The following is a 26,984-nucleotide window of genomic DNA, read 5'->3' on the forward strand; positions in this document are numbered from 1 at the left end:
AAATTATACAGAATCGGCTTGATGTGCTCTCTGGCGGCCCCACCACTCACCAGCCGCGCAGCTCGATTCTGAACCAGTTGCAGTCGCCGGACCGTCTTCAAAGGCAGCCCCACGTAGAGCGCATTGCAATAATCAATACGAGATGTTACCAGTGCATGTGTAACTGTCATGAGACTCCACTCGTCCAGGTAGGGCCGTAGCTGGTATAATTTCCGCAGCTGAAGGAAGGCACCCCTGGCCACCGAGTCCACCTGAGCTTCCAAAGTTAGACTGGGGTCCAGGAGCACCCCCAGGCTGCGGACCCTGTCCCTTAGGGGGAGTGTAACCCCATTCAGGACAGGGAAGTGGCCCTCCAACCTGTCCGGCGAAGCACCCACTAACAGCACTTCCGTCTTGTCTGGATTGAGTTTCAATTTATTAACCCTCATCCAGTCCATTATCAGGTCCAGACACGAGTTCAGCACAGAAACCGCCTCACCTGGATTGGTGGAAAACGAGAGGTAGAGCTGAGTGTCGTCAGCATATTGCTGACTCCTCAGCCCAAACCTCCTGATGACCTCTCCCAGCGGTTTCATGTAGATGTTAAACAGCATGGGGGACAGTATTGAGCCCTGAGGAACCCCATGACATAAATGCCATGGGGCAGAGCAACTGTCCCCCAGCACCACCCTGTGGATACGGTCAGCTAGGAAGGACCGGAACCACCGTAAAACAGTGCCCCCAACTCCTAACCCAGCCAGCCTATCCAGAAGGACACCATGGTCGATGGTGTCGAAAGCCGCTGAGAGGTCCAGGAGTATCAACAGGGTCACACTCCCCCTGTCTCTCTCCCGGCAAAGGTCATCATACAGGGCGACCAAGGCTGTCTCTGTACCAAAACCCGGCCTGAAACCCGACTGAAATGGATCCAGAAAATCCGTTTCATCCAGCAGCGCCTGGAGTTGCCCGGCCACAACCCGCTCCAACACCTTGCCCAAATAAGGGAGGTTCGCCACTGGTCGGTAGTTGACCACCAGCCTTGGGTCCAGGTTAGGCTTTTTAAGGAGTGGTCGAATTACCGCCTCTTTCAAGGCGGTAGGGACCACTCCCTCTCTCAGAGAGGCGTTCACGGCCTCCTGGACCCAAGTGCGAACCCCCCTGGCAGATCTTCCAATTAGCCAAGATGGGCAAGGGTCGAGCGGCGTGGTGGTAGAACGGACAGATCCAAGCACCCTGTCCACATCCTCGGGTCTCAACAATTGAAACTCATCCATTAAAGTTTGACCTAAGCACGGCACACTGGACACATCTTCCGATTTTGCAGTAACAGTGGAGTCCAGCCCACTGCGAATCTGAGCGATTTTTTCCTCAAAATGAATAGCAAACTCATCACAGCGAGCTGATGAGCAGTCCGGGACCTCCACCGGGTTTCCCGGCTGAAGAAGATCCCGGACCACCCGAAACAGCTCTGCTGGACGACATTCTGAGGAAGCAATGCGGCTGGAGAAATATTGCCGTTTCGCCAGCCGTATTGCCACGAAATAGGCCCGATAATGGGCTCTAAGTCGTGTTCGATCAGATTCCCAGCGGGACTTCCTCCACCTGCGCTCTAGCCGTCTCCCCTCTCGCTTCATCGCCCGCAGTTCAGAAGTATACCAGGGAGCTGTCTGGGCTCGGCGAGCAGGGAGAGGGCGCTTAGGCGCAATCGTGTCAACCGCCCGGGTCATCTCCCTATTCCATAGGGTGACCTGAGCTTCGACAGGAGCGCTAACCATATCAGACGGATACTCCCCCAGAGCATTCAGGAATCCATCTGGATCCATAAGTCTCCGAGGGCGGATCATCTTAATAGATCCCCCACCCTTGCAGAGGGAAGAAGAAGCTAATAGACTAAACTTGACCAGGAAGTGGTCTGACCATGACAATGGGGTCACAACCAGCCCCTCCACATCCAAACCACCATCTTCCAGTCCCGTTGTGAAAACAAGGTCCAAGGTGTGGCCCTTCTCATGTGTCGGGCCGATGACACATTGAGACAGTCCCATGGTTGTCATGGCGGCCATGAAGTCCTGAGCCGCCCTGGTCAAGGCAGCCTCAGCATGGATGTTGAGGTCCCCCAGCACCAGCAGCCTGGGAGTCCTCAACACCAGGTCCGAGACTGCCTCCATCAGCTCAGGTAGGGAGACTGTTGGTACGCAGCAGGGTGGGCGGTACACCAACAGAATCCCTAATCTGTCTCGTGAGCCCAACATACAATACAGGCCCTCAAGACCTCCTCTCAAAGGGACAGGAAGCCTGGTCAAGGAGATAGAACTCCTATAGACTATAGCAACTCCCCCTCCCCGACCCTCCGAGCGACACTGGTGCTGGACTGAGTACCCAGGAGGACACAGCTGGGAGAGGGGGACACCACCTTCCTCTCCCACCCAGGTCTCAGTAATGCACGCCAGGTCAGCACCCTCATCCAGAATTACATCATGGATGAGGGCAGTTTTATTTTGTACTGACCTGGCGTTCATCAACAGCACCGTGTGGCTCGAGGGTTTGCTGATATGGTCGCCTGATACCATTTGGTTGGAGGTAGGACTAGAAGAGGGGATAGATGTAAGATATCTAACCTCTCTTCTCCTACGCGGGCATGTTCTACCCCCACCGCCATTCCTTCCCCTACCCAGCACCACCTCAATGGCTGCCCCCTCCAACGCCCTCCCCCCTTCCTGTTCCATCAGGTCCACTGTGGGTCTCTATGCAACCTGATGGCAATTAGTAATACTAACAGTTAAAACAAACAAACAAGAACAAACCCACACACCCTTCTAATGCCCCTTCTCCCCTCCCAGCCAGGTGGCTGGTGTTGAGGAAGGGGTGGGTTTGTCCAAAGCAGCAGCACCAGCAGCAGCAGGGTCTCGGTCCTGAAAGGCAGGGGAGCGCAAGCCAGAAATTCTCCCAGACACATCTCTCACCCGTGCCTGGGGACGGCAGATATTGCAGGCAGCTCCCCCGACGTCAGGAACGCTGGTCTGTGAGGGCCCTGGCACAAGCTTCCGGCTTTTATGGTCTCCCTCCCTCCCAGCCAGGTGGCTGATGTTATGGAAGGGGGTGGGATGGCCTGAAGCAGCAGGAGCAGTAGCAACAGGGTCCCAGTCCTGAAAAAGGCCGGGGAGCGCAAGCCAGAAATTCTCCCAGACACGTCTCTCACCCGTGCCTGGGGACGGCAGATATTGCAGGCAACTCCCCCGACGTCAGGAACGCTGGTCTGTGAGGGCCCTGGCACAAGCTTCCGGCTTTTATGGTCTCCCTCCCTCCCAGCCAGGTGGCTGATGTTATGGAAGGGGGTGGGATGGCCTGAAGCAGCAGGAGCAGTAGCAACAGGGTCCCAGTCCTGAAAAGGTCGGGGAGCGCAAGCCAGAAATTCTCCCAGACACGTCTCTCACCCGTGCCTGGGGACGGCAGATATTGCAGGCAACTCCCCCGACGTCAGGAACGCTGGTCTATGAGGGCCCTGGCACAAGCTTCCGGCTTTTATGGTCTCCCTCCCTCCCAGCCAGGTGGCTGATGTTATGGAAGGGGGTGGGATGGCCTGAAGCAGCAGGAGCAGTAGCAACAGGGTCCCAGTCCTGAAAAAGGCCGGGGAGCGCAAGCCAGAAATTCTCCCAGACATGTCTCTCACCCGTGCCTGGGGACGGCAGATATTGCAGGCAGCTCCCCCGACGTCAGGAACGGCAAATGATAACTGGTCTGTTCCATCCTTCTATTGTCTGCTTATGTGACATGTGGGAGATGAGTGGTATTGTCTCTAGAATGAGATATATCCAATAAAAATGGGACATTCTTAGATTGGTGAGACTAATAATTTTTTTAGCTTCTGGAAAAGCTTTCTATGCTTATGTGTTATATCTACAGCCATTTCTGCCCCCCCCACAGCAATACTGTGTAAAATATGTACCATCTAAAAATGCATTAAAAAGCCTTAAATTGTGTTGAAATTACCTGTTTACAGCTTAATTCTTCTCCTGTCTTCACTGAAAAACTACTTCCGTGATTTTAGAATGTGTGTACAATGTGTCTGAATCTAAATGATATTTGAATCTGTTCCATATCTTAGAGGCCAGTGGCCAAAAATGCTTTATGTTTCCTTAGTTGTCCTGACATGATGCTCATGATTAATTATGACAATCATGGTAGAATGTTGATGAGGCTGCCTATGCAGTGTGTGTAAGAAGTAAGCACTGCTTTGCACAGTTTATGACATCAAATGTACCTGTGCCATTGTACATACTGTAGAAGCCGCAGGGAGAACTGAGAATTATCTCAACTCCTAGTATATCTTCCTTACCTGTATGATGCTAAAGTTTTAAACACCTCTGAACTATTTTATATATACACATAATCGATGGGTACATGTAACTTAGTATTTCTTCAAGCTTCTTAACATTGCATTGCATAACATTTCAGTTATTGGCAAAGTCAGTTGTGAGCAATAGTAAATGACAATTTCATGCTATTCTCTCTATTTTCCCTACCAATATCCCCCCAAAAGCCATATTTTGCTTAACTGGCCAAATAAAGGCTCTTACATTGGAAAGGACTTTCACTTCCCTTTTAATAATTCAGGAAGGAAAATTTCAAACTTGTACAAGGAAAGCTAATCTCAGATTAATATATTTTGAAATTTGAGTTCTATAGCAGTAGATCATGTGAATGCACAATTGGTATTTGCAGTCGATGGGAGAATTTGTGGACTACTAGAGACAGCGAAGAAGAGGAGGAGGCAGGTCATGCCTCTTTAGAGGACATACCAGTTCTGAAGTCCATCACATGCAGTAGTCAGGGTAGTGAGGCAGAGGAAGAAGAACATGAGGAAGATGAGAGTCCTAGGAATGCCAGCTCGTGAGTGAAATCTCAAGGACCTGAAACTGTACTATTTAAGAATTAACATAGATCTTTAGATACAAATCTTAATTTGCTGATGTTTCAATGCATAGTTTTATTTGAAAAGATATGAGTAGTATTTTGTAAATCCTTGAGGTTCTTTGAGAATACTCTCACAAAGTTTAGGCTGTACCTGCTGTCTCAGCATAACCTCTCGCAGTCTTCGTACAGAGGCAGTAGTTTTCCTAAACTGAGGTGCTTGACCCAAGAAGTTCTCAGAACCTGAAGGAAATTGGGTATGGGCATCTTGGGAAAATATACTGTACATGTTAGTGCAGTTCATATTTGCTCTAGGGACTTGTATGCCAAATGCATTTCAGTCTAAAATGCTCCCTGGAATTCCTGGGACATGTTATGCAGGCCAACAGTATGGCTAATTTTTTCTTACTGTCAAGTAGACATTGGCAACTTTTTGGCATGAATAGATTAAACTGATTCATACTTCATAATGTCTGTTTTAATCAAAATATATCATTGACAATCAGACATTTTAAAGAGAAACTATGACCTGAGCTTGCAAGGATACTGTATTTTCCCGTGTATAAGACTATACTTTTGTCTAAAATTTTTAGACTAAAAATTGAGGGTTGTCTTATACACGGAAGTAAGCTGAGTACAAAAAAGTGGAGGGGAAAGCAGAGATCAAATTGTTCCCGCAGGTCTTTGATCTCCACTTGCTAATTCTTAGCAAAAGGAAAGCAAGGATCAAAGTGCTGCAGGATTGCTTTGATCCCTGCTTTCCCCTCTGCTTGCAATGTCCCATGGGGCTTAACAAAAGGAGCGGGGAAAGAATCAAAGCAATCCCATGGCTATAGAAGGGGGAAAGGGATCAAAACAATCGTGCAGTTGCGGGATTGCTTTGATCCCTTTTCCCCTCCTTTTGCTAAACTCCACGGGGCTTGGCATGAAGGGAGAAAGCAGGGATCAAAGCGATCCTGCAGCACTTTGATCCCTTTCTTCCTACACTTGCTAAGCCCCACTTAGATTTCTTAATTTTGGGTTAGAAAAGTAGGGGCGTCTTATACATGGGGGTGTCTTATACATGGAAAAATCCGGTAACTTAAATTTTTTAAAAAAACATGCTAGCCTTGTCAGGTTTTTAGGATGGGAGTTATATTTTACTTTCCGAGTTGTATGTTTTCTGACTGTGTGAAATAAAGTCTGTACATCTTGTGAGATAGTAATGGGTACTTGAGTCGAAAATAAGAGCAATGGGAATGTTTCATGACCCAGGAAGGAGCTCCGTGGTATACCTCTGAGGTTAAACGTGGCAGCTCAGATAAGATCTGTTCAGTGGCCAGAATATGTTACAGGGGGAAAGTATGAAAATAGTGCAGACCAGAGAGTGTGTTGAAAGAAGGAAGCTGGAAAAGTGAGCATCTTCACTGTTGCTTGCTAGAGATGCATCAGATTTGTATTGATCAGGTGCAGTTGGTTTAATCTCCTATTATGCTACTGGTGACAGCTAGATCCAATTTTATTATCTACTTCAGATTAGAAGCATACCACAAGCTTCTCTACTTGAATAGAATGTTGAAAAATCTTCCATGGTTAAGTGATAGAACCCTTTGTATGCAAAAGATACCCAATTTAGTCTTCGGCATTTCAGAGTTAGACTGGGAAAGATCCTGTTAGAAGAGCTGCTGTTAGTCACCCTCAACAAGGCTGGGCTAGGTAGCCTGAGTTGGTGTAAGGCAGCTACTTATGTCTGACCGGACCAAACTTGTAAGATAGGGAACAGGAAGGCTCCCTCTCATGCCCCAGAGAGTGTTTTGTTATGAACCCCTTGGTCCAGGTGAAAAACTGGCAGAACTATGAAATCCTAGAGGTCTCGATACTACTGCTATCTGACATATGTCAGCATAGTAGAGAGTACCAGAGGCTCTCTGGCACTTGTGGTTTGGGAGGAATGTTTACTCCACGTTGTAATTGGCTTTTCCTTTTGTACTTGGCAGAGAAGAACACAATGACATCTTAGCTGTGGCAGATTGGGGACAAAAGCTTTCCTTTTATCAACTGAGTGGCAAGCAAGTAAGTTGTACAGTAATACAATGCTTGGGAAAGTACACTCTTCTTCTGCTCCTTGAGACGTAATGAGTTTGCATTGAAAGCTCTTCTTATCTGTTAGCTGATTCTTTAAGATCATAGGCCCACTTGCTGGCCCTTTTATAGTAAAGCGTCAGCAGAGAAAAAAAAACATTGTTTCCTTGATCTTTTAGCCTTTTCAAGTTGGACTTTTTCTCATGCCCCCTTTTAAAGCACATCTCTACAACTGTGTTGAGTTGTGCCACTTGTCAATGTTACAGCCTATTGTACAGCTAAGAGCTGTTAAATGGGAATATCATGGCTGAGCCCCTTTCACTGGCTTCAGAAACAAAAATGTATAGCAAGTAAACTAACTTTTTTAGCTAGTATAATTATCATTAATATTACTTTTTGAAAGTTATCTTTAGAATAGTAAGAGTGTTTGTTCCAAAAAGAGTTTTTTTCTGACATTGGTCCAATCAAAAAATCAGTCAATCAATCAATATAAAGTAATATTAATGCATTATTTCCAAGCTCTGAATAGGTATATAATTAAGAGTCACAGATCAAATTCCCAATTACACGTTAAAGATTGCTGATCTATTACGATGTATTCCTTTATATTCTTGTAGATTGGAAAGGACAGAGTCCTGAACTTTGACCCCTGCTGTGTTAGCTATTTTTCAAAAGGCGAATATATCCTACTGGGAGGCTCAGACAAACAAGTATCCCTCTATACAAAGGATGGAGTGCGGCTTGGTACCATTGGAGAACAGAATGGTTGGGTGTGGACATGTAAAGCTAAACCAGATTCTAATTACGTGGTAAGGCTACGCTTGTAAGAAATCTTGCAGACATGTGGACTCCTTTGAGCCCATAAACTAACAGAATTTGAATAAAAGTTAAAATTAAGCTCGAAGGTACAGTGGTGCTTCGACTTACGATCATAATCCGTTCCAGAAGATGGTTGTAAGTCAAAATGGTTGTAAGTTGGATCAGCATTTCCCATTGAAATACATTGAAACCCGTTTAATCCATTCCAGCTGTTTTTTGGTTGTATGTAGAGGCGCCGGTTGCAAGTCGAAGCATTTGTTCCCATAGGAAATAATGCAAAAGCGGTTAATCTGTCGTCTACCACCAGGGGGAGAATTTTTTCTTTTAACCTAAGATGACTTAGGTTAAAACAAGGGCAGGAAAGGAGGGAGGGAGGGAACAATGGGGAAAAGAGGAAAGAAAGAAGGTAATCACTGGGGCGCACAGACCCCTTAGACAAGACCTTGATGTTAGGAAAGTGTGACGGCAAGAGGAGAAGGGGACGACAGAGGATGAGGTGGCTGGACAGTGTCTGCAAAGCAACTAACATGAATTTAACACAACTAGGGGAGGCAGTGGAAGATAGGAGGGCCTGGTGTGCTCTGGTCCATGGGGTCATGAAGAGTCTGACATGACTAAATGACTAAACGACGACGACACAAACCCTAGGAGCCACAGAATGCAAAAATAAATAAATAAAATTTACATTTTAAAATTACAGCCTAATCTTCACATGTAATTTTAATTTAATATTAAAGTCTAATTTTCACATTTTAAATCCACACTGCAAGACCCGTCAGAGCACAGAAACATAACCCTCCCAACTAGGCCAAACCCAAGCTGCAAAAACCCTATACAGTACAGTGGGGTCTTCACTTGAGAACTTAATCAGTATTGGAAGGCGGTTCTCAAGTCAAAAAGTTCTCAGGTCAAATCTGCATTTCCCATAGGAATCCATTGAAAACCATTTGATCCGTATCTGCTCTTTTCCGTCCATAGAAACTAATGGGAAGCTGCTATTCCGTCTTCAACCACTAGAGGGGGATATTTTGTTTCTTTTTTTCTTAGGTCAAGAAAGGTTCAGGGAAGGCAGGGAAAATACAGTCCAGGCAGTACAGTACCAGGTAGTCCGAAGACTGTCTCCCAATCCACTCTCTAAACGCTGGGAGGAGTGAGGAAGCAGACAGGCACCCTTTTCACTGGCCAACAGTTAACTGAAAGTTCAAATTTTGCACTTTCCCTGCCTCCCACGTGGTTTTTTTTTTCAGTTCTTAACTCAAATCTAAGTATGTAAGTCAAGTCAATATTTTCCTATGAGAGTGGTTCTTAAGTCAAAATGTTCTTAACTCAAGCCGTTCTTAAGTCAAGACCCCACTGTACAGTAAATACATTGTTCTCACCCAGAACAGGCAGTCTTTCTGTTTTAAAAAAGGAAGTAAAAAATCCAAAAAGCAAACATTTTTTAAAAAAGCCAAAAATATATACAGTACTGTACAGTACAGTACCAGGCAGTACAGTACCAGGAAGCGCCAGGCAATCCAAACTCTCTCCATATCCACATTCTCTAACTGCTGGGGCAAACGAAGTACAGACAAGCATCCTCTTCGCTGATGAACGGTTAAATGAAAGCAGTTCACATTTCCCACTTTCCCTACCTTCCCCGCATTTTTTTCCAGTCGTAACTTGAAGCTCCGGTCGCAAGTCGACGCAAAATTTTGTGACCAGAGCTGTTCGTAAGTTGAATTGGTCATAAGTAGGGACGGTTGTAAGTCGAGGCACCACTGTATATTGGAAAACAACTCTTGTGAAAGACTTTTTACACATTTTCAAACAGTGTCAATTCTGGGGGCCATTTCACAGATTATGAAGAAGCAAGCTCTAGGGACCTTAATTTTTATTCATACTTGTTTATATTTATGTGGTGCTTTTCATTCATTTCTCTTATTGTTATTATCAAAATGCATACATAATATTTCAGTTCATAAAATAATACACCTACTAGATAAAAGCAAAGGACTGCAAAGAGGATTGATTCATCAGGATCAATTGAGAAAGTTTTAACAGCATGTGAGGGAGATGTCACCTCTCCATTTGAGTTTACTGTGTCTATAAATGGATTATTTAAGAGGTGCTGAAAGAGAATTATCACCTTGAATTTCAGAAGGAACAGGATTTGGGCTTCAGCACCAGCCTTTTCATTTTCCTCTCTTTGCTAGCAAACTTTCCGTGATTTCAATGACTTTTTTTTAGTGCTCTCTTCCTTTGGGAAACATAGAAAGTTCTTTTATTAGAATAATAATAGTCAATATGTCTTTGTCAAAATCATTGCCAAATGTGTTTACGCTTGACTTATAACTACATAGGCTAGGCCTATGATGAGCCAAAGAGAAAGTGTATTTTATATTTGCGAAGGCTTTCACGACTGGGATCTAATGGTTGTTCTGGTTTTTTCGGGCTCTTTGGCCGTGTTCTGAAGGTTGTTCTTCCTAATGTTTCGCCAGTCTCTGTGGCCGGCATCTTGCTATCCTCTGAAGATGCCAACCATAGAGACTTGCGAAACGTTAGGAAGAACAACCTTCAGAACACAGCCAAAGAGCCCGAAAAACCCAGAACAACCAAAAGTGTATTTTATTAATCATGTTAAGCAGGCAGTAGTTCCCCCCCAAAAAAGGAATTAGCTGTGTTGGTCTGTTGCAACAACAACAAAATATCCAAAGAGTTTTGTGATATCTTTAAAATTAACAAGTTTTATTGGCATGAGACTTTCATGGACTAAAAATTAAAGTGGCCCTAAATCCATGAAAACTCATGCCAAGTAAACTATGCTAATCTTAGATCTTGTATTAGCAGCTGGGTGGCATGCAGTGTTTGTAGTGGCAGCTGGGTGGCATGCAGTGAGAATAGATCAGTACAGTATTTTTATATCTAAGACAATCTCCTTTAGAAAGACTGATTCGGAGCTTTCAGCTGCAACAGGACACAAATAAAATCTGTCCTTTTTTTCTTATTCGTTTTCTTTTTATTCTTCTTCTTCTTACTTTCCTTATCCTTTTGGGACTGAAAGTCATTGTGGTTCTAAAAAACAATATTCACCTCTCGATAGTTGCTACCATGACATTTTCAATAAAGGTCAAGTAATCATAGATTATTGCCACCTTTTAGAAACATTTTTAGATATCTGACAACCAGAGTTCTCTGGATAGCATACAAATTAAAACCACAGTCCCAATCAAACTCCAAAGCCTTTTCAGTCTGTTTTTATTACAGTTCAGATACCAGACAAATGAATGTGGACTTTTTGTGATCTTTTGCTTTCTCTTCAGGCAGTAGGAAGCCAGGATGGAACGCTTTCATTTTATCAGCTGATTTTCAGCACAGTCCATGGCCTTTACAAGGATCGCTATGCCTACAGAGACAGTATGACTGACGTTATTGTGCAGCATCTCATCACAGAGCAAAAAGGTAGCTTGGGGGAGACATTAACTTGATTTCATATTTTGGAGTGGGGGTTCTTTTTCCTCCTGGTAATCAATTCCTATCTTTGTATTTGATAACATAAAATGTCTGTATGGAGAAAGCATTGGCCTCTCATTCTGTTATTTTAATACTCACTTTGCATGAAGGAGTATTTAAACATAATTCTCTGCTCTGGGGTTTTCGAGACTATAACTTCACCAGATCTTTTCTGGCAGCAGACCAAGATTTATTGATCAGGCTATTTCTTTAGTTTTTTTCTTGTAGCTGCTACTGATTGCCTATGAAGTTGCTTTTTAATTAATTTTTTCTTTTGTTGTTGTGGGTTTTCTGGGATGTTTGGCTATGTTCTTAAGGTTTTTCTTCTTCCTAACATTTCGCCAGTCTCTGTGGCTGGCATCTTCAGAGGACAGGAGTCAGAACTCTGTCTATACCCTGGTGCAGTTTGCTTGGATAGTTGTGGGATCAGCTTTTGTCCTATTCAGGAGATTGGGTGGTTATGGTGATCAGCGTGTTTTTTGTTCTGGGTGTATTGTTGTGATAAGGGGGAGAGGTGATCTGTCACTGTGATTGAGGGTGTCGTTAACTGGTCTTTTGTGTGCAGTGATCACTGGTCCTTGTGGCTGGGTAGAGTTCATTGACCTTTTGCAGGCTGTATTTTTCAGTGCTGGGAGCCAGGCTTTGTTGAGTTTTAAACTTTTTTTTTTTTGGTTGAAGCTCTGCTGGTGTTTGTGGATTTCAATGGCTTCCCTGTGTAGTCTAACATAGTGATTGCTGGTGTTGTCCAGTACTTCAGTATTGTGAAATAGAATTTTGCGTCCAGCTCGTTTTAGTGCATGTTCAGTTACTGAGGATTTTTATGGTTGTTTTAGTCTGCAGTGTTCTTTGATTCTGGTGTGGATGATGCCTTTTATGGTTCCAATATATACCTGGCCACTTTTCCGCTGCTGCCACAGGCTCTGCAGTCCCAGTCACTCTGGAGTGCCACTCTGCGAGCCACTCTTTGATCTGGCAGGGAGGCTCGTCGTCCCGCCTCCTGCCAGGAGTGGCTAGCTGACCGTGAGCTCTGGAGCGATAGGAAGGGAGTGCAGAGCGTGCAGCAGCAGCAGAAGGGTTAGTGAACAGTCTGGCCTCAGGGGGCCAGACCCTCGTTATCTCCACCTGTGTCTAATTTTTAGTTAGGTTTCAAAATGGATTTAAAGTTTTACAATGTTGTTTGGACCAGTAAATCTGTGTGCTTATTGGTTCTACAGCTTTCTCTAATACAGTGGTGCCTCGCATAACGTTTTTAATTGGTTCCAAAAAAAAAACCTTATGCGAAAAAAACTTTATGCGAAACACCATTTCCCATAGAGATGCATTGGAAACTGGTTAATCCGTTCCAATAGGCACGGATTGCCGTCCTTAAGCGAAAAAACCCATAGGAAACATCGTTAAACGATACAATGTATCCTCCATTGGAATGTATTGTAGCTGACTCAATACATTTCAAGGGCTTTGCGAAGTCAATTTTTGCAAAATTAAGTGTGTCATAAAAGGGTCAAAAATGGTTTTAAATGCTTGGATTAGCTTCTGCACCCTCTAAAACGGATGCAAAAGTTAATTTGGCTTTGATCTGACTTTTCGTTAATTAATGGTGAATTTTTTTCCCCCAACTTTTGACAGCTGTCAAAATCTGACAGCTCCATTATTTCCTATGGGGGAAGAAAAAATTCACAAAAAATTAATGAAGACTCAGCAACTGTTCTAAATTCTTGGGTTCGTTAGAGGACCCCCTAAGTTGTGTGCAAACCTGATTTGGCGTTGATCTGAACTTTCGTTAATTTTTTGTAAATTGTTTTCTCCCCCATAGGAAAGCATGGAGCTGTCAGATTTTGACAGGTCCATTGGTTCCTATGGGCCAAAAAAAAAAAATTCACAAAAAAATAAGGAAAAGTCAGATCAACGCCAAATTAAGTATGCACACATTTTAGAAGGTGCACTAATGATTCCAAGCATTTAAAACTGTTTTTCAACATGTTAAGACACTTTTGTAATTGAAAAAATGAACATCGTTAAGTGAAGCAGGGGACCTAAAACAAAAAACGTTAAGCGAAGCATGGTCCCAAAAACGCTATGCGAAAATCGCCCATAGGGAAAAACGTTATACGAAGCACAATCTGACTCTGAAAAAATAAACGTTAAGCGAAAAAAACGTTAAACGAAGCAAACGTTATGCGAGGCACCACTGTACAGAGTTAAAAAGCTCTTATTAACTCTACCCTGTAACATGGGAAAAAATTTAATTTTTGAGAATTTTTTGGCACATTTTTCTTACAAAACATGATTGTGATCTCCCTGGTCTGTTGTCCAGTAGTGATAATTTATGCTTTCTCACAAACACTAGGTTATCTAATCTGTGTAATTTTTGTGTGAATCTAGATAAATATATTATATTTTTCTCTAATATTGGACTCATTTTACTAATTTCTCTTTTTTAGTTAGAATAAAAAACAGAGAGCTTGTTAAGAAAATTGCTATCTACAAAAACAGATTAGCTATCCAGTTGCCAGAAAAAATTCAAATATTTGAACTGTACTCTGATGACTCGTCAGATATGCACTACCGTGTGAAGGAAAAGATAGCGAAAAAGTTTGAGTGTAACTTACTGGTTGTATGTTCTGAACACATCATCTTATGCCAGGTGAGGAACAGAAGACTGACTATATTTAATAATAAACTGTATGCTTCTTTTAAAATAATGTTTTTCAGTACTGAATTAGGTATTTTATAAAGCCTCTGAAATGTGATAGATGACCAAGTGACTCTGGGCTTGGTGCAAAAAGGTAAATGTGTCACACTTTCAACTCCTTCTAAAAATTGCATTTTTATTCTGCTTTTCTTCCCCAAGCTGGGTTACAAGATTCTTATTAGTTTTCCGGTTATTTTTATAACAACTTGGTGGCTAGGAGTTGTTCACATGATATGTTCAGCACATGCATAGTGTATATGTATTACACTGAATTCCCTCTGTAACACATAATTACCATGCATACGTTAAAGTATTGGCATCATTCTAACTTCAGAATGGAACTGAGCATGTACAACATAACTTTGCCAGCAGTTGTTATCATAGGCTTTAATGAACCTTACTAACATTTGAATTACTAGTCAGAATGGCATCAAAGCAATGGAAAATCACCATATTTACTGGTTCTGAATAAAGTAATTTTCACTTAATTTGATGGAAATATGTTACATAACTGTTCATAATTTGGGATTAAAAAAGTAAATATCTTCGTTTTTGGCACTTTTAAACTTTTAATTAAAGCATATTTTAAGTGACTTGAAATTTGGCCTAGTTGTATATCTCAGTAAGTAGATTATAGACATCAGGTTTCAGATTATTAGATCAGCAGATGCCATTTTTATAAGCATTAGAATTTGGAGGCCTATGATGGCTGAGCCTCTTTTTTTAATTTATATGTGTTCTTTTTTGCTATATTTTGTTTAATAATTGCTATATTTCCTCTTCTGTGACAACTGCATCCCCTGATAGATGCTTGTCTATTAAAGTACAATAGTAAAAAATAGTGATCCATGTCTTAGAAGAACTCTAGATGTTTTTATCTTTGGTGCTGTAAAAGTTCCACCTGTATCCTTCTTGTTGTATAATCCAATTGTGAGTGTAAACTTACACTGATATCTGTGTGTCAGATACCTAGTACTAAAGAGGCCTGGTCTGTGTTCCCTATTGAATGACAGAGATATGTGAGAATATTAAATGTTACTTCTTTTTCAGGAGAAGAGACTTCAGTGCCTCTCATTCAGTGGTACAAAAGAAAGAGAGTGGGTAATGGAATCTCTCATTCGCTACATAAAAGTAATTGGAGGACCTCCAGGCCGAGAGGGCCTTTTAGTAGGTTTAAAGAATGGTCAGGTAAGGATCCCCAATAAAAGTTCAGAATATTTGATTTTCATAGTGTGCTTAATTGTGCTTGTGTTTTAGCAACTTTACCTGCCATATTAGAAAACATGACTTGCCACTATTAATAAAAAGTAGCAAGTAATTGAAATGTATTTTGAAATTATTTTTCATTTCATGGGATAGAAGCAATTAGTGTTCACTTAGTTGGGGAAAAGACATATAAAATGATGGAGGGGATGGATAAAGTGGATAGAGGGAAGCTCTTTTCCCTGTCACGCAATACCAGAGCCAGGGGACATCCACTCAAATTAAGTGTTGGGAAAGTGAGAACAGACAAAATATTTCTTTACCCAGCGTGTTGTTCGTCTGTGAAACTCCTTGCCACAGGATGTGGTGGCGGCATCTGGCCTAGATGTCTTTAAAAGGGAATTGGAGAGATTCCTGGAGGAAAAGTCCATTGCAGGTTACAAGCCATGATGGGGATGTATAATCTCCAGGCTTAAAAGGAAGGTACCTCCAAATGCCCAATGCAGAGGAGGGGTCTCAGGAGACATCTCTCTAGTTGTCTCATGTGCTCCCAGAGGCATCTGATGGGGCAACTGTAAGATACAGGAAGCTGGACTAGATGGGCCCTTGGCCTGATTCAGCAGGGCTCTTCTTATGTTCTTATGTAAGAATATGCTGGAGAGCCACTTGGAAGGTACTGTATAGTTTCTGGAGCTACCTGCAGCTTCACAAAGGCAAGTCCCAGGATAAGTTCAGTGCAAGAGTTTCTAGTGCCCATTGCATTATATGTTAATTCAGTTAATTCATTCATTTAATCATTCAGTTTGTATATCACCCCATAGTGCACACACTCTCTTGCAGTCCATTAGAAATACATATAAATACAACAGATACCCAACAATTAATTCTTAAATAGATTTTTAAAAACCCTGTCCCTAGCTAAAACCGAACTTTTAATAAAATTAAACACATTAAAATAGATTTTCGCATGTCAGGTAATTAATAAAAGGCAGCTATGAATAAATATGCCTTTTACTGATTTCTTAAAAACAGAGAAGGAAGGTGCCAAACAAGCCTGTATTGGAAATTTATTCTAAAGGGAAAGGGCCATGATTGAAAACGCACAGTTTCTTGTGTTGACTCTTTTGGCCCCCTTCTTGCATTTCATGCAGGATGACAAACATTGGGTTAAATTTATAGAGCAAGCTCTGCCATTACCATTTATGTCATTATTTATAATCTTTCAAAGGAAATAATGGAGGCAAAAGCAAACAAACTTCTTTAAATTTGTCACACTGTTTCTTCCCCTGGGTTTTTCATATCTAATATATATGGGTCCGTGATATTCGCAAATAAAAATCATGCTGCTTGAATATATCCTTCATTAACTTTCTGACTTTAATTACTTCCAGATTCTAAAGATATTTGTGGACAATCCTTTTGCCATCGTCTTGCTGAAACAATCCACAGCTGTGCGCTGCTTGGACATGAGTGCCTCTCGGAACAAGCTGGCAGTGGTTGATGAAAATGATACCTGTCTAGTATATGATATTAACACGAAAGAATTATTGTTCCAGGTAAAGACTCCCAAGCATCACTCCTTCTCTACTTTTTGGCAGCCTCAGCCACCTGGTGCAAAGAGCTAAATCAGATAAATGATACTCCAAGCTAAACATGATTTTGGATGGTTACTGTTTGCTGGCATGGTCTGAGCAAGCAGTCAGCACTGTTCCTTCCTTAGCCTATATAACAGAAGAAAAAGAGTGAGTGGTTTGGATGTACAGTAGTACCTCGGTTTACGAAATTAATCCGTCATCTGGGACATTACGTAATGCAGAAATGACCTAAACCAGAACACAGATTGCCGTAGCAATGGGGGCGGTACTAGAAACCTCCAGGTGCATTGGGTCTTTTTCGTACAATGAAAAAAAAAACCCATAAAAAACGTAAACCAAGGCATTATTTCTTACGTATTTCAGATCGTAAACCGAAAATTACGTAAACCTAGGCATACGTAAACTGAGGTACTACTGTATTGTTTGTAGATGAGTTGTTAGTAACTTGTAAATTCCAGATCTGCTGCTGTATTTTGGCTGGAGAAGGTACAGGGCATCTTCGTTATACATTTTTCAAATAGATTCCTCTGTTTGATGTGAAGAAATACCCCAAAATGTGCTAATTTTCTGTTTCTCCAGGAAAGATGGGGGTCATGTGATGTACATCTTTGCACTAGGCTGGTTCCCAAAAGACTCTTCTTGGGACAATGATACCTTATCTCGCATCATTTATTGACATTACCCTTCCTCCTGCAGTGTGGTTTGTGCTCCTTAGCTTCACTGTTTCCTGTAAAATATCTTTGTTAATAACTCTTTTCCTCTTTTCTGTTCATTTCTATTTGTAAAAACATTGCTTTCTTCCCCCTTAGGGTGCTTTTCGATAACTTGCATTCATCTCATAGAAGTTTCATTAGGAATACTAAACAAATCGTGTGTTAGTGGTAATCAGTTTTATTTATTCCCGTTTTGCAAGCAATTCCTTAAGAAATCCAACATGACTTCTTGCAATAGTGTCAGGATTTTTGATCCCTCACCCTCCCTTCTGCAGTCTTTTCTGGCACACAACCATGCTCCAGTGAGTTTTCCAGCCCTCAGGGGTAGAGTTTTGGGCTGCTTGAATAGCTACAGCAGGAATAGAGATTGCCCCCCTCCTCCAGCACACTAGATTTCACTCCTCTGTGAGCAGAAGTCTGACGTTTGATACAGCACGGTGTCTCTCTGAACATGAATCTCATGAATACACAAAAGGTACTACAATTTGAGCATGATTGCATATCATATTTGCATTTGTAGACCTTTTATAAAAATGTTTGCTCATTGTATTTTAACTATCTGTTCCATATGTCTGTTAGGAACCCAATGCCAATAGCGTTGCTTGGAACACACAGTGTGAGGATATGCTTTGTTTCTCTGGAGGAGGATACCTCAACATCAAAGCGAGTAACTTTCCTGTCCATCAGCAGAAGCTTCAAGGTTTTGTGGTGGGATACAATGGCTCTAAAATTTTTTGTCTTCATGTTTTTTCCATGACTGCTGTAGAAGTTCCACAGGTAATCTAGTACCCTTATTTTAAACAAAATAATTGTCTACATATTATATTACAGTCTCATGGGATCTCTGTGTCTGCAGTAGGTTGTTTTCAGGAGAAGAGTTCGGTCTATCTTCCCATGACATCTAGGAAAATTAGTTTACTGTTTACTAGTACAATGTACGAAAGATTATATTTTATTAGGAGAAAATTCCTAATAATATTTCACATTAACGAACACAATTGGGAATCTCCCCAAAATATACATTCACTTTACTCCTACCGTTTTTCCTGCTGAGCATTTGAACAACTGAGCCTAACAAATTAGTCATTTGTAACTTTGTACTCTTCCTTGTGTTTCATATTAATTTTTGTCTCTGCCAATTACTAACTCTCTCCATGTTCTTACTTGGTGACTTTTTTTCAAGTACCTTTTATAAGAAAATTTTGCAACAATAGTAAATGTGACTTTAAACTTTTTAAAAAAACTAAACAAAGCAGTTGTTCACACATGCTAAGATATACAAGAAACAGGTGAAGCATTCAGTATGAAATTTGGTGGATAGCCAAATATTTCCTAATCTTCGTTTGTTGCCAAATTTGGGTCCATACCTTAAAAAACCAGGAGTCATACAAACCTGTGTCTGTTTCATTCATGCACTTCTCTCCCTGTCCAGCCTTCTTGGCATTTTGTGATTAATAATAATAATAATAATAATAATAATAATAATAATAATAATAATAATAATAATTTATTGTCATTGTAAGTATATACACATACAACGAAATTCACAGACACCTCAAGAAGTCGTCCGTTAACCGCAGTTTCTTTTACAGCTGAACCAGGAAACTATGACTGATCCAGGATCAGTGCATAAGAGGATCTTTCATCATCTTAGAACTGCAGAGCTAGAAGGCACCCTATGTCCCTTCTAGACCAGCCCTGTCAAGAAGGCACAGTGGATAATTTAAGTCCCAATCTGTGGCTCCGCAGGCAGTTCCTAAACCACTGAGCTATCCAGCAGTTCAGGATTCTAGTTAGTTCAGATCCAGGTTACCCTTCTTACCTCCTCCTTCCTCTGAGGAGATGGCAGTCATGAATTATACCCCAAGTCATCCTGTTACCTAGCAGGAAACTTGGAGCCAGTATCCAAGTAACAAACACAACATTTGTTAGGAACTATATATAGCACTCTTTCACCAGTATGTTCTCCACCAGAGTGTCAGTAACAAGGAATCAGCTAATTCCCAATGTACAGCATGGTGAGGGCTTGTATGCTCTCAGCCACCTTTCCCTTTATGCCCCTTGCCAACTGATGCAGCCGTTCAAACTGTCTTCTTGGCAGAAACAGTGATGTGCCAGTGGAAGGTTGCATTTTGAAGCCACAAAACTGTCCACTGACTGTCCTCAGCTCTTGTCCAAGCTTCCTTGTATTCTCTGCTTGGCTGGAATAGTCCTAGGTGAGCCCTTTCCTCTCACTTTTTCTCTTCTTGCCCTATTGTGTTCCTTCAGCCTCCTGTCTCCAGGCCATGCTAACTATGTAACCGGTAGGACATGGAAGTAGACTCTTTCTGAATGCCCCTGTTCACCCACACATATATATATTGTTTGAAAGAGTGCTTAATTCGTAGACCTCTTGGATTAAGTGTGGAACGTGAAGACAGAAAGTAGTAAGGGATAGTTGGTGGTGTTTTTTTGGGCTCATTGGCCATGTTCTGAAGGTTGTTCTTCCTAACATTTCGCCAGTCTCTGTGGCCGGCATCTTCAGAGGACAGAACACACAGAGTGCTGTCCTCTGAAGATGCCGGCCACAGAGACTGGCGAAACGTTAGGAAGAACAACCTTCAGAACACAGCCAAAGAGCCCGAAAAACCCACAACAACCATTAGATCTCGGCCGTGAAAGCCTTCGTGAATACATAGTAAGGGATAGTTTGAGAGTGGAGTGGGCAGGCACAAAGCTTATGCATGTCTGAGTGAATTAAGCTAATAAATATGTCTGAAGTACCCAGTGTGGTGTAGTGGATAAAGTGATGGACTAGGATTTTGGAGAATAGGATTTGAATTCCCACTTGGCCATGGAAACTCACTGGGGGAGTGGAACTTGTGAAACCACTCATTAAATATCTCACTTACCTTGAAAACCTTGTCAGGATCACTCATGAGTTGGTTTCAACTTGATGGCACATAACACACATATATGTCTAAAACCAAGCTACTAACTTTACTAATTATGTGTCCATACAAAATACTTTGTAAGTGCCTTTCTTTTAATTTGTTCAAATTCTGTCTCCTTGCTCATACTCTTTTTCTTTTAAACATGATGTTTCACTTCATGTCCATTTGCAACTGACTGAAATAGCAGAAGATGGTTGAAAATTGTTCTGAATTTACATAATCAGAAATCTAGTGAATGCTATTGCAATAACAAAAGAGATTTGAAATGCATTTGATTCCCTCTTGGCAGAAGAAAAACTGATGTAGGAAGTGCTGTTAAGTAAGTGTTTGACTTCAGTCCGCTGGTGCACCTCATTTTAAATGATAATTTGAATAAGGGCAGGCAGCAGAGTTGTAAAAATCACTAGTAACTCAAAACCAAGAGGCTTTCCAACCACTTTTAAGGATGGAATTAGAAATGAAAGTAACTTTGATAAACTTCTATGATAAAATTCAGCAAAGATATGTTATTCATAGAAAATAAATATAAATATATAGAAGACACTATACTTGTAGATGATGCAAGGAGTCACAACATATCATAAGCGAGACTTTAGCTGACATTGCTGAAAAGATAGGAACTGCCTTTTGGGTTGTGATGTTAAAAAGACTAAGACCATGCAAAAATTTCTTTTAAGAGAAATACAATGAATACAGAAGGCACGTAAGAACACAATTGCCATGCTGTATTTTGAGTGCACTGAAGAAGACTGTTAAAGACAAAACATCATAGAATGCAACAGGAAAACTGTTGGAACATTTTAAACTTGTTTATTAGCATAGAGAATGTACATGCTTATAACATGCATTTCTTGTTGGTAACGAAAACATAGTTTCAAATTTGTGGCCCTCCAGATGCTGTTGAACTGTAGATCCTGTCACCCTTAGCCAGTGTTGCCCTGGGGTGAAGGATGATGGGAGTCGACAATTCACCCACTCCTGAACTAAAGATTATGGATCTCATATAACACAAGAATAATAAAGTTTCTAGATAAAGGCAGTAGATGCGTAGAAATAAATTTTTAATTATAGGTTGGTTCATCATAGCCTTAAGGAAAGGGAGTAGTAAAAGGGATAATGCCATGGGGAATTCTTTTCAAACATTAAAAGGCTGCCATATATGGGGCGAGAGAAATTGCATTCTGTTGCTTTTGAGAGAATGAAAACAAACTGCCATCTGCAAGAACAGTTTGGAAGTGGAGCCAGTTAGCCAGGGGATGTATTCTAGCATTTACTCAGATTTTCTGACAAAACTTTTTGTACAGGAAACAGCTGCCAGAGATTCACTGGGGGGTGCATCTTTCAACTAAAGAAAGAACACCCCAGTCCAACAGGTTCCAATTAAAAGTGGTATTTACTGAATAGCTTCCTATTCTATAATATGGGCAGAGACAAACATTCAGAGGTGTTTCCTGTTAAAAACAATGTAGTGTAGATCTCTGACATCCACATATAAATATGTATCTGAATGTGTAACTGGATATGCATTGGATTTACACCATTAGTTCTTCATCAAATTACAGTATACAAATGTAAATTGCCTTGAGGGGATTGGGCTAATTTGTATAATTTTATGTGAAGACTGGCTACTTGTAGATGTGCCTGAAATATTCATTGTTTACCAGGGAGTAGATCAAAACTGGCCAAATATATTTCCATTGATAGAAACTGTTTTGTCAGAGCAGTTGGGAGGGAGTTATTTCCCAGCCTCCTGAAACACTTTTATTGGATCCTCGAAGGCTTTCACGGCTGGGATCTGATGGTTGTTGTGGGTTTTTCGGGCTCTTTGGCCATGTTCTGAAGGTTGTTCTTCCTAAGATGTTGGCCACAGAGACTTTTATTGGACTTTTTCCTTCTCCCTCTATTCCAAATCTTTGCATCTCCTGAAAGCCTTCTCACATCCAGCCTTCAGAAGCAGTTACTGAGAGTGGACAGTAACAGTGAGAGTAGAGGGGTTACCTCTTCCTGGTTCTACTAATGGAGCTGCTTGGGTCATTGGAAGTACATTTGGATTCTGGCCCTATCTTGCACTATATTTGTGTAATTCTTACATGAAACTGTCATTTTAAAAAAATAAATTTAGGAAAATAGCTATTATATTAACTTTTTATTTTGGATTAAACAAAAAATTTGCAGTCAGCACCCATGTACCAGTACTTGGAAAGAAAAATGTTCAGAGAGGCCTACAAGATTGCTTGTTTGGGAGTAACTGATACAGATTGGAAAGAACTGGCAATGGATGCTTTAGAAGGGCTTGAATTTGAAACAGCTAAGAAGGTAAAGGCACTGAATTTTCTGTAATGTTTATTAATGTGCTGGCCAAGGCATTTACTGTGTTTCCCCAAAAATAAGACAGGGTCTTATATTGATTTTTGCTCCAAAAACGCATTAGGGCTTATTTTCAGGGGATGTTTTATTTTACAGTCATATCATCTTCTGGTTGCAGCACAATGTTGCACAATGGTGGAGGGTGGGGTTTCACTTAACTAGGGCTTATTTTGGGGGTAGGGCTTATATTACGAGCATCCTGAAAAATCATACTAGGGCTTATTTTCAGGTTAGGTCTTATTTTCGGGGAAACATGGTATACATATACATGTTATAGAGTCATTAATAACTGGGAACTGTGTAAATTACTCCTTCAAAACCTTGACAATTTATGGTAAAAATTATAATTTGTTCTCAGTTTAATTTCTGTTCAGAATGCAGAAAGTCAATTCACTCAGTAGAGATTAGGACATACTTTTTATTTCTTAGCCTCTAAAATGCAAATTAAATCTTTTAATTCTATTTGAATTCTAGAGATAGCTAATGGTAGAAATTAGGTTAATATAGTAATGCTTTTCACTGTGGAAGAAATCGCCCATATTCTTCTGTTACTGCATGCTTTGACCACTATGTGGCAGAAATGATTTGTTTTGGTGTACAGTATTGTAGTAAGCCCACTGTGGGGAAAAACCTTTATAGGTTTCTTAGCTATTCTTCTCCAGCGTGAACTGTTTTAGCTTTGAATGTGGGCATTTTATTACTGTTACTTTCTTATTCAGAGTAGCTTTGAACATCTCCTTTAATATGTCCTCCTGTGGGTCTTTATGTTGAGACACTACATGCTTCTCTTCACATCTGGAGCACATGTGGCTCCCAAAGTAAATTGACTGAGCTGTGGATGTTTTAAACAGAATTAGAGAAGAGTATAACTTGTGCTTTCTGTTTTCTCCCTCTTGTTTTGCATTTCTGCAAAATGTCTGCCTTGAAAATACCTTTCTGTAAGGATTTGAGACAGCTATTCTTTCCAAGCTTTCATATGCCTCAAGTTACCTCTAGACAGCATGGGAAAAGGTGCTTCTTTGTTTTGGTTACAATCTGACTTTAAAGAATCATACAGGGAGGTCCTATGGGTCTCTCATCCCAGGTATTGACTAGGTGAAGAGATGCTTAACTGAGTGATTTAGGTAGAGCCAGAGGTTAGGAATTTAATTCCCTTACTCAGCATCACAGAAAGGCCAGTCTGTGTGGCACTGGGCAAGCAGCATAGTCCTAGAGAGCCCCCAGAGGAAAGGAATGGTAAACCACTTCTGTGTATTCTCTACCTAGAAAACCCATAAATTGGAATTGGCTTGAGGGCGCAGAATTATTATTATTGTTTTAAATACAAAACTCGTATGCAGGAGTTTTAAAATAAACAAACACCATTGTTTCTTGACAGTTCCTTTGCAAGCAAGCATTAGGCCATACGTAAGTCTTTTAAGTGCTTGTAAATCTTTTAAGTACTTGTGTTTTTAGAGTACATACAAAGTTTAGATGGAAGAGTAGTCAGTGACAATGGTGGCTTTTACACAACTGTTGTTTAGCACTTGTAGAAAATACTTCTTATGAATTTTCACTATTTTCCCACCATAATTTTTTTTATTTTTTACTTCTGCACACCCCATTGGCATCTTTCATGGTTCAAAATCCATTCTAGAGGGCTGCCCTGGATTAGGATAGAGAGGTGACATGGAGGTTATAGATGGAAAGGCAGCTTGGTTGAAATTGCCTTGCCCTTCTTCGTTTCATGGAAATATTTGATGGATTGTTCTTGTGTTTGTGAAAGAAAGCTCAGGAGCCAGCCCTTCTATTTTAATCTATTTATTAAATATATATGCCTGCCATTCAAAGTAACATATTCATTCATTCTCTTAAAAACACTGTTATCTGCCTTCTACATTAGCAGATTAGCATGAGCAAAATGGTGTCTAGAATACTTGACGTTAAATATGCAACTGCAAGCCACAAATATTTGTTGTAGATTGAAAATTTATCTGCATAAAGAATCATTGCTGTAATTTGTGCAGGTGTTAGAAACTGTTTATTTATTCAGCATGTTTTTAAAGCACCTTCTGAACTGCTTCAGTGTATTTGTTTAAAACTGAACATTCCTCTCCCCTTAATTTACTCAATGTTGTTCCAAAGTATAGCTAGCCTATAAACTTAAAAAAATGAACAGGACAAAACAACAACAGGAAAACACATTAATATGAGAAGGAAACATAAAGTTCAGGATCAGTAGAAATAACACCATCACTGTTCCATTCTGCATATCTGCAATCCTGTATCTATTTACCTAGATGTAAACTTTGCTGAACTTAGTGTGATTTAATTCTCGAAACTTGTTAATTCTCCAGAGCCCAGTTGAAACAAATATACTTATTGCACTTCCCAAAGGCTACTAGAGATGGCTATGTGTGCATTTGTTTACCTTTTATTTAATTCCTAGGCCACTGTAGGCTATGACGGTCGAAATCATTATCTTGTACTAGGCTCACTGGCGGGCAGCAGAAAGCCTGGTTGGAAATGATCCTACTTTTTTAATCAAATGAGTTCTGGGGTATTTTTTGACCCCAGTGACAATTCCATTGTACTGAGAATTAGTGAATAGGGCAAACCTGCTGACAAACATAATACATTAGATTTGCTTCTGTGTATTGTGGTTCACTGAAAACAGCTTCAGATGTTCCTCCCCCCACCTTTACCTTGCCGCCCGAGTATATTACACTGGTGGGGACTTTAAGTACCCTAACTGAGCCCTTATTTGCCAAGTGGCTAAAACATATTTGTTGCTTAGAACTGTTCCAGTAGCAATGTTTAGGTGACATCTGTTTACATATACTCAGGTGACAATTCTGCAGAATGCCTGCACTGTACGAATAGTTTCGTATAGGTTCTGCAACAAAGTTTAACTGGCTGTAGGATGAGCCTGATGTTTAAATGTACGAGAAGGTAGATTCCAATATTCTGCACCAGTGGTCCCCAACCTTGGGCCTCCAGATGTTCTTGGACTTCAACTCCCAGAAATCCTGGCCAGCAGGGGTGGGGGTGAAGGCTTCTGGGAGTTGTAGTTCAACAACATCTGGAGGCCCAACGTTGAGGACCACTGTTCTGCACTACTGTTAGATTTTCAAGGACAGCCCAATGCTGAATGTATTACCTTAACTAGCTCTCAGGATTACCAAGACATAGTTGTATTAAGGATTCCAGTTTCCTAAAAAGAGATGCAGGAGGTATGTCGGATTTGCTAGCTAATGACATCCCAGCCAAAATCACATGATACAAACCTGAATGCAGGTGCTTCCACTGATTGTATGCTTGATCGAAGGGGGTCACAGAAGTCTTACAGATCAGTGCTTCTCAAACTGGGGTCCTCAGTTGTTTTTGGACTGCACCTCCCAGAAATCCTGGCCAGCACAGCAAGTGTGAAGGCTTCTGGAAACTGCAGTCCAAGAACATCTGGGGACCTCAGTTTGAGAAACCACTGCTGAAGATCGTGAAAGTATCCATAATACAGCCATCACTATATTTCTTGGATTAAACATCACTGTCATGATCCACAAACCTCAGTACTTTAAAAAATGCAGTATCTTCATGTCCCAAGATTACATCCTACCTCTATATTGATGTAAAATATTGTCAGAAGACTAATCTTTGGAGACCTTTGTCTCTGAGCTGTTGAAAAAGGATTCCTCTAGAATTGTTCTTTCGCTTCATTCATTCAGAAGGTAGCACAACCATTAGAGAGCTTGCCCTCACGTCCTTACAGAATTCTCTGGCTGCCAACTAGAGTTCCCAGTGTCATGATAAGGAAAGCACAGGTAGTAGTTTCATGCTTTCTTTTCCTACTTTATTGACCAGGTGACATGTGCTAGCAAGCACTCATCACAATAAGCCAGAATTCTGGCTTATCAAGACACCTGAGCACATTCACTTTGTCTCAAATATACATAACAGGTTACTGTTTTGAGTAAGGCTGGTCATGAATCGCAATACTAATAAAATAAAATAAATATATATTCTGTACTTGAATTAATAGACCTATTCAGATGAGGTTAAGATGAGTGCAGAACTGCATTTTTGAAAATATGGTCGTTTCATTCTAATTCATTTTGCATACAGTATATTACTAACAGATAAAGTCTATTTTATTTTGTGCAGAAGGTGAGGCATATAAACAGGAATGTATTATGTTGTAAACTTTTTTACATATTGCATTCATGGTAAATAAAGGACAGAC

General features: G+C 41.0%; 1 protein-coding gene across 4 annotated transcripts in view; it reads left to right on the top strand.

Moving 5' to 3' along the window:
• IFT122 (intraflagellar transport 122) overlaps window positions 1-26,984 on the top strand; it is an 84,214-nt gene that overhangs the window by 13,665 nt on the left and 43,565 nt on the right. For 2 of the 4 annotated variants that reach the window (XM_072989482.2, XM_072989483.2), the window contains exons 8-16: window positions 4,702-4,869; window positions 6,867-6,942; window positions 7,569-7,760; window positions 11,073-11,211; window positions 13,704-13,906; window positions 15,005-15,142; window positions 16,549-16,713; window positions 18,045-18,242; window positions 22,574-22,714. In XM_072989482.2, the coding sequence (XP_072845583.2) occupies window positions 4,702-4,869; window positions 6,867-6,942; window positions 7,569-7,760; window positions 11,073-11,211; window positions 13,704-13,906; window positions 15,005-15,142; window positions 16,549-16,713; window positions 18,045-18,242; window positions 22,574-22,714 (1,420 nt within the window). The remainder of the gene's footprint in view (window positions 1-4,701; window positions 4,870-6,866; window positions 6,943-7,568; window positions 7,761-11,072; window positions 11,212-13,703; window positions 13,907-15,004; window positions 15,143-16,548; window positions 16,714-18,044; window positions 18,243-22,573; window positions 22,715-26,984) is intronic. The other 2 variants (XM_072989484.2, XM_072989485.2) reach the window with 1 other exon arrangement.

Source organism: Pogona vitticeps, chromosome 2 (assembly GCF_051106095.1).
Source record: "Pogona vitticeps strain Pit_001003342236 chromosome 2, PviZW2.1, whole genome shotgun sequence".
Classification (NCBI taxonomy): domain Eukaryota; kingdom Metazoa; phylum Chordata; class Lepidosauria; order Squamata; family Agamidae; genus Pogona; species Pogona vitticeps.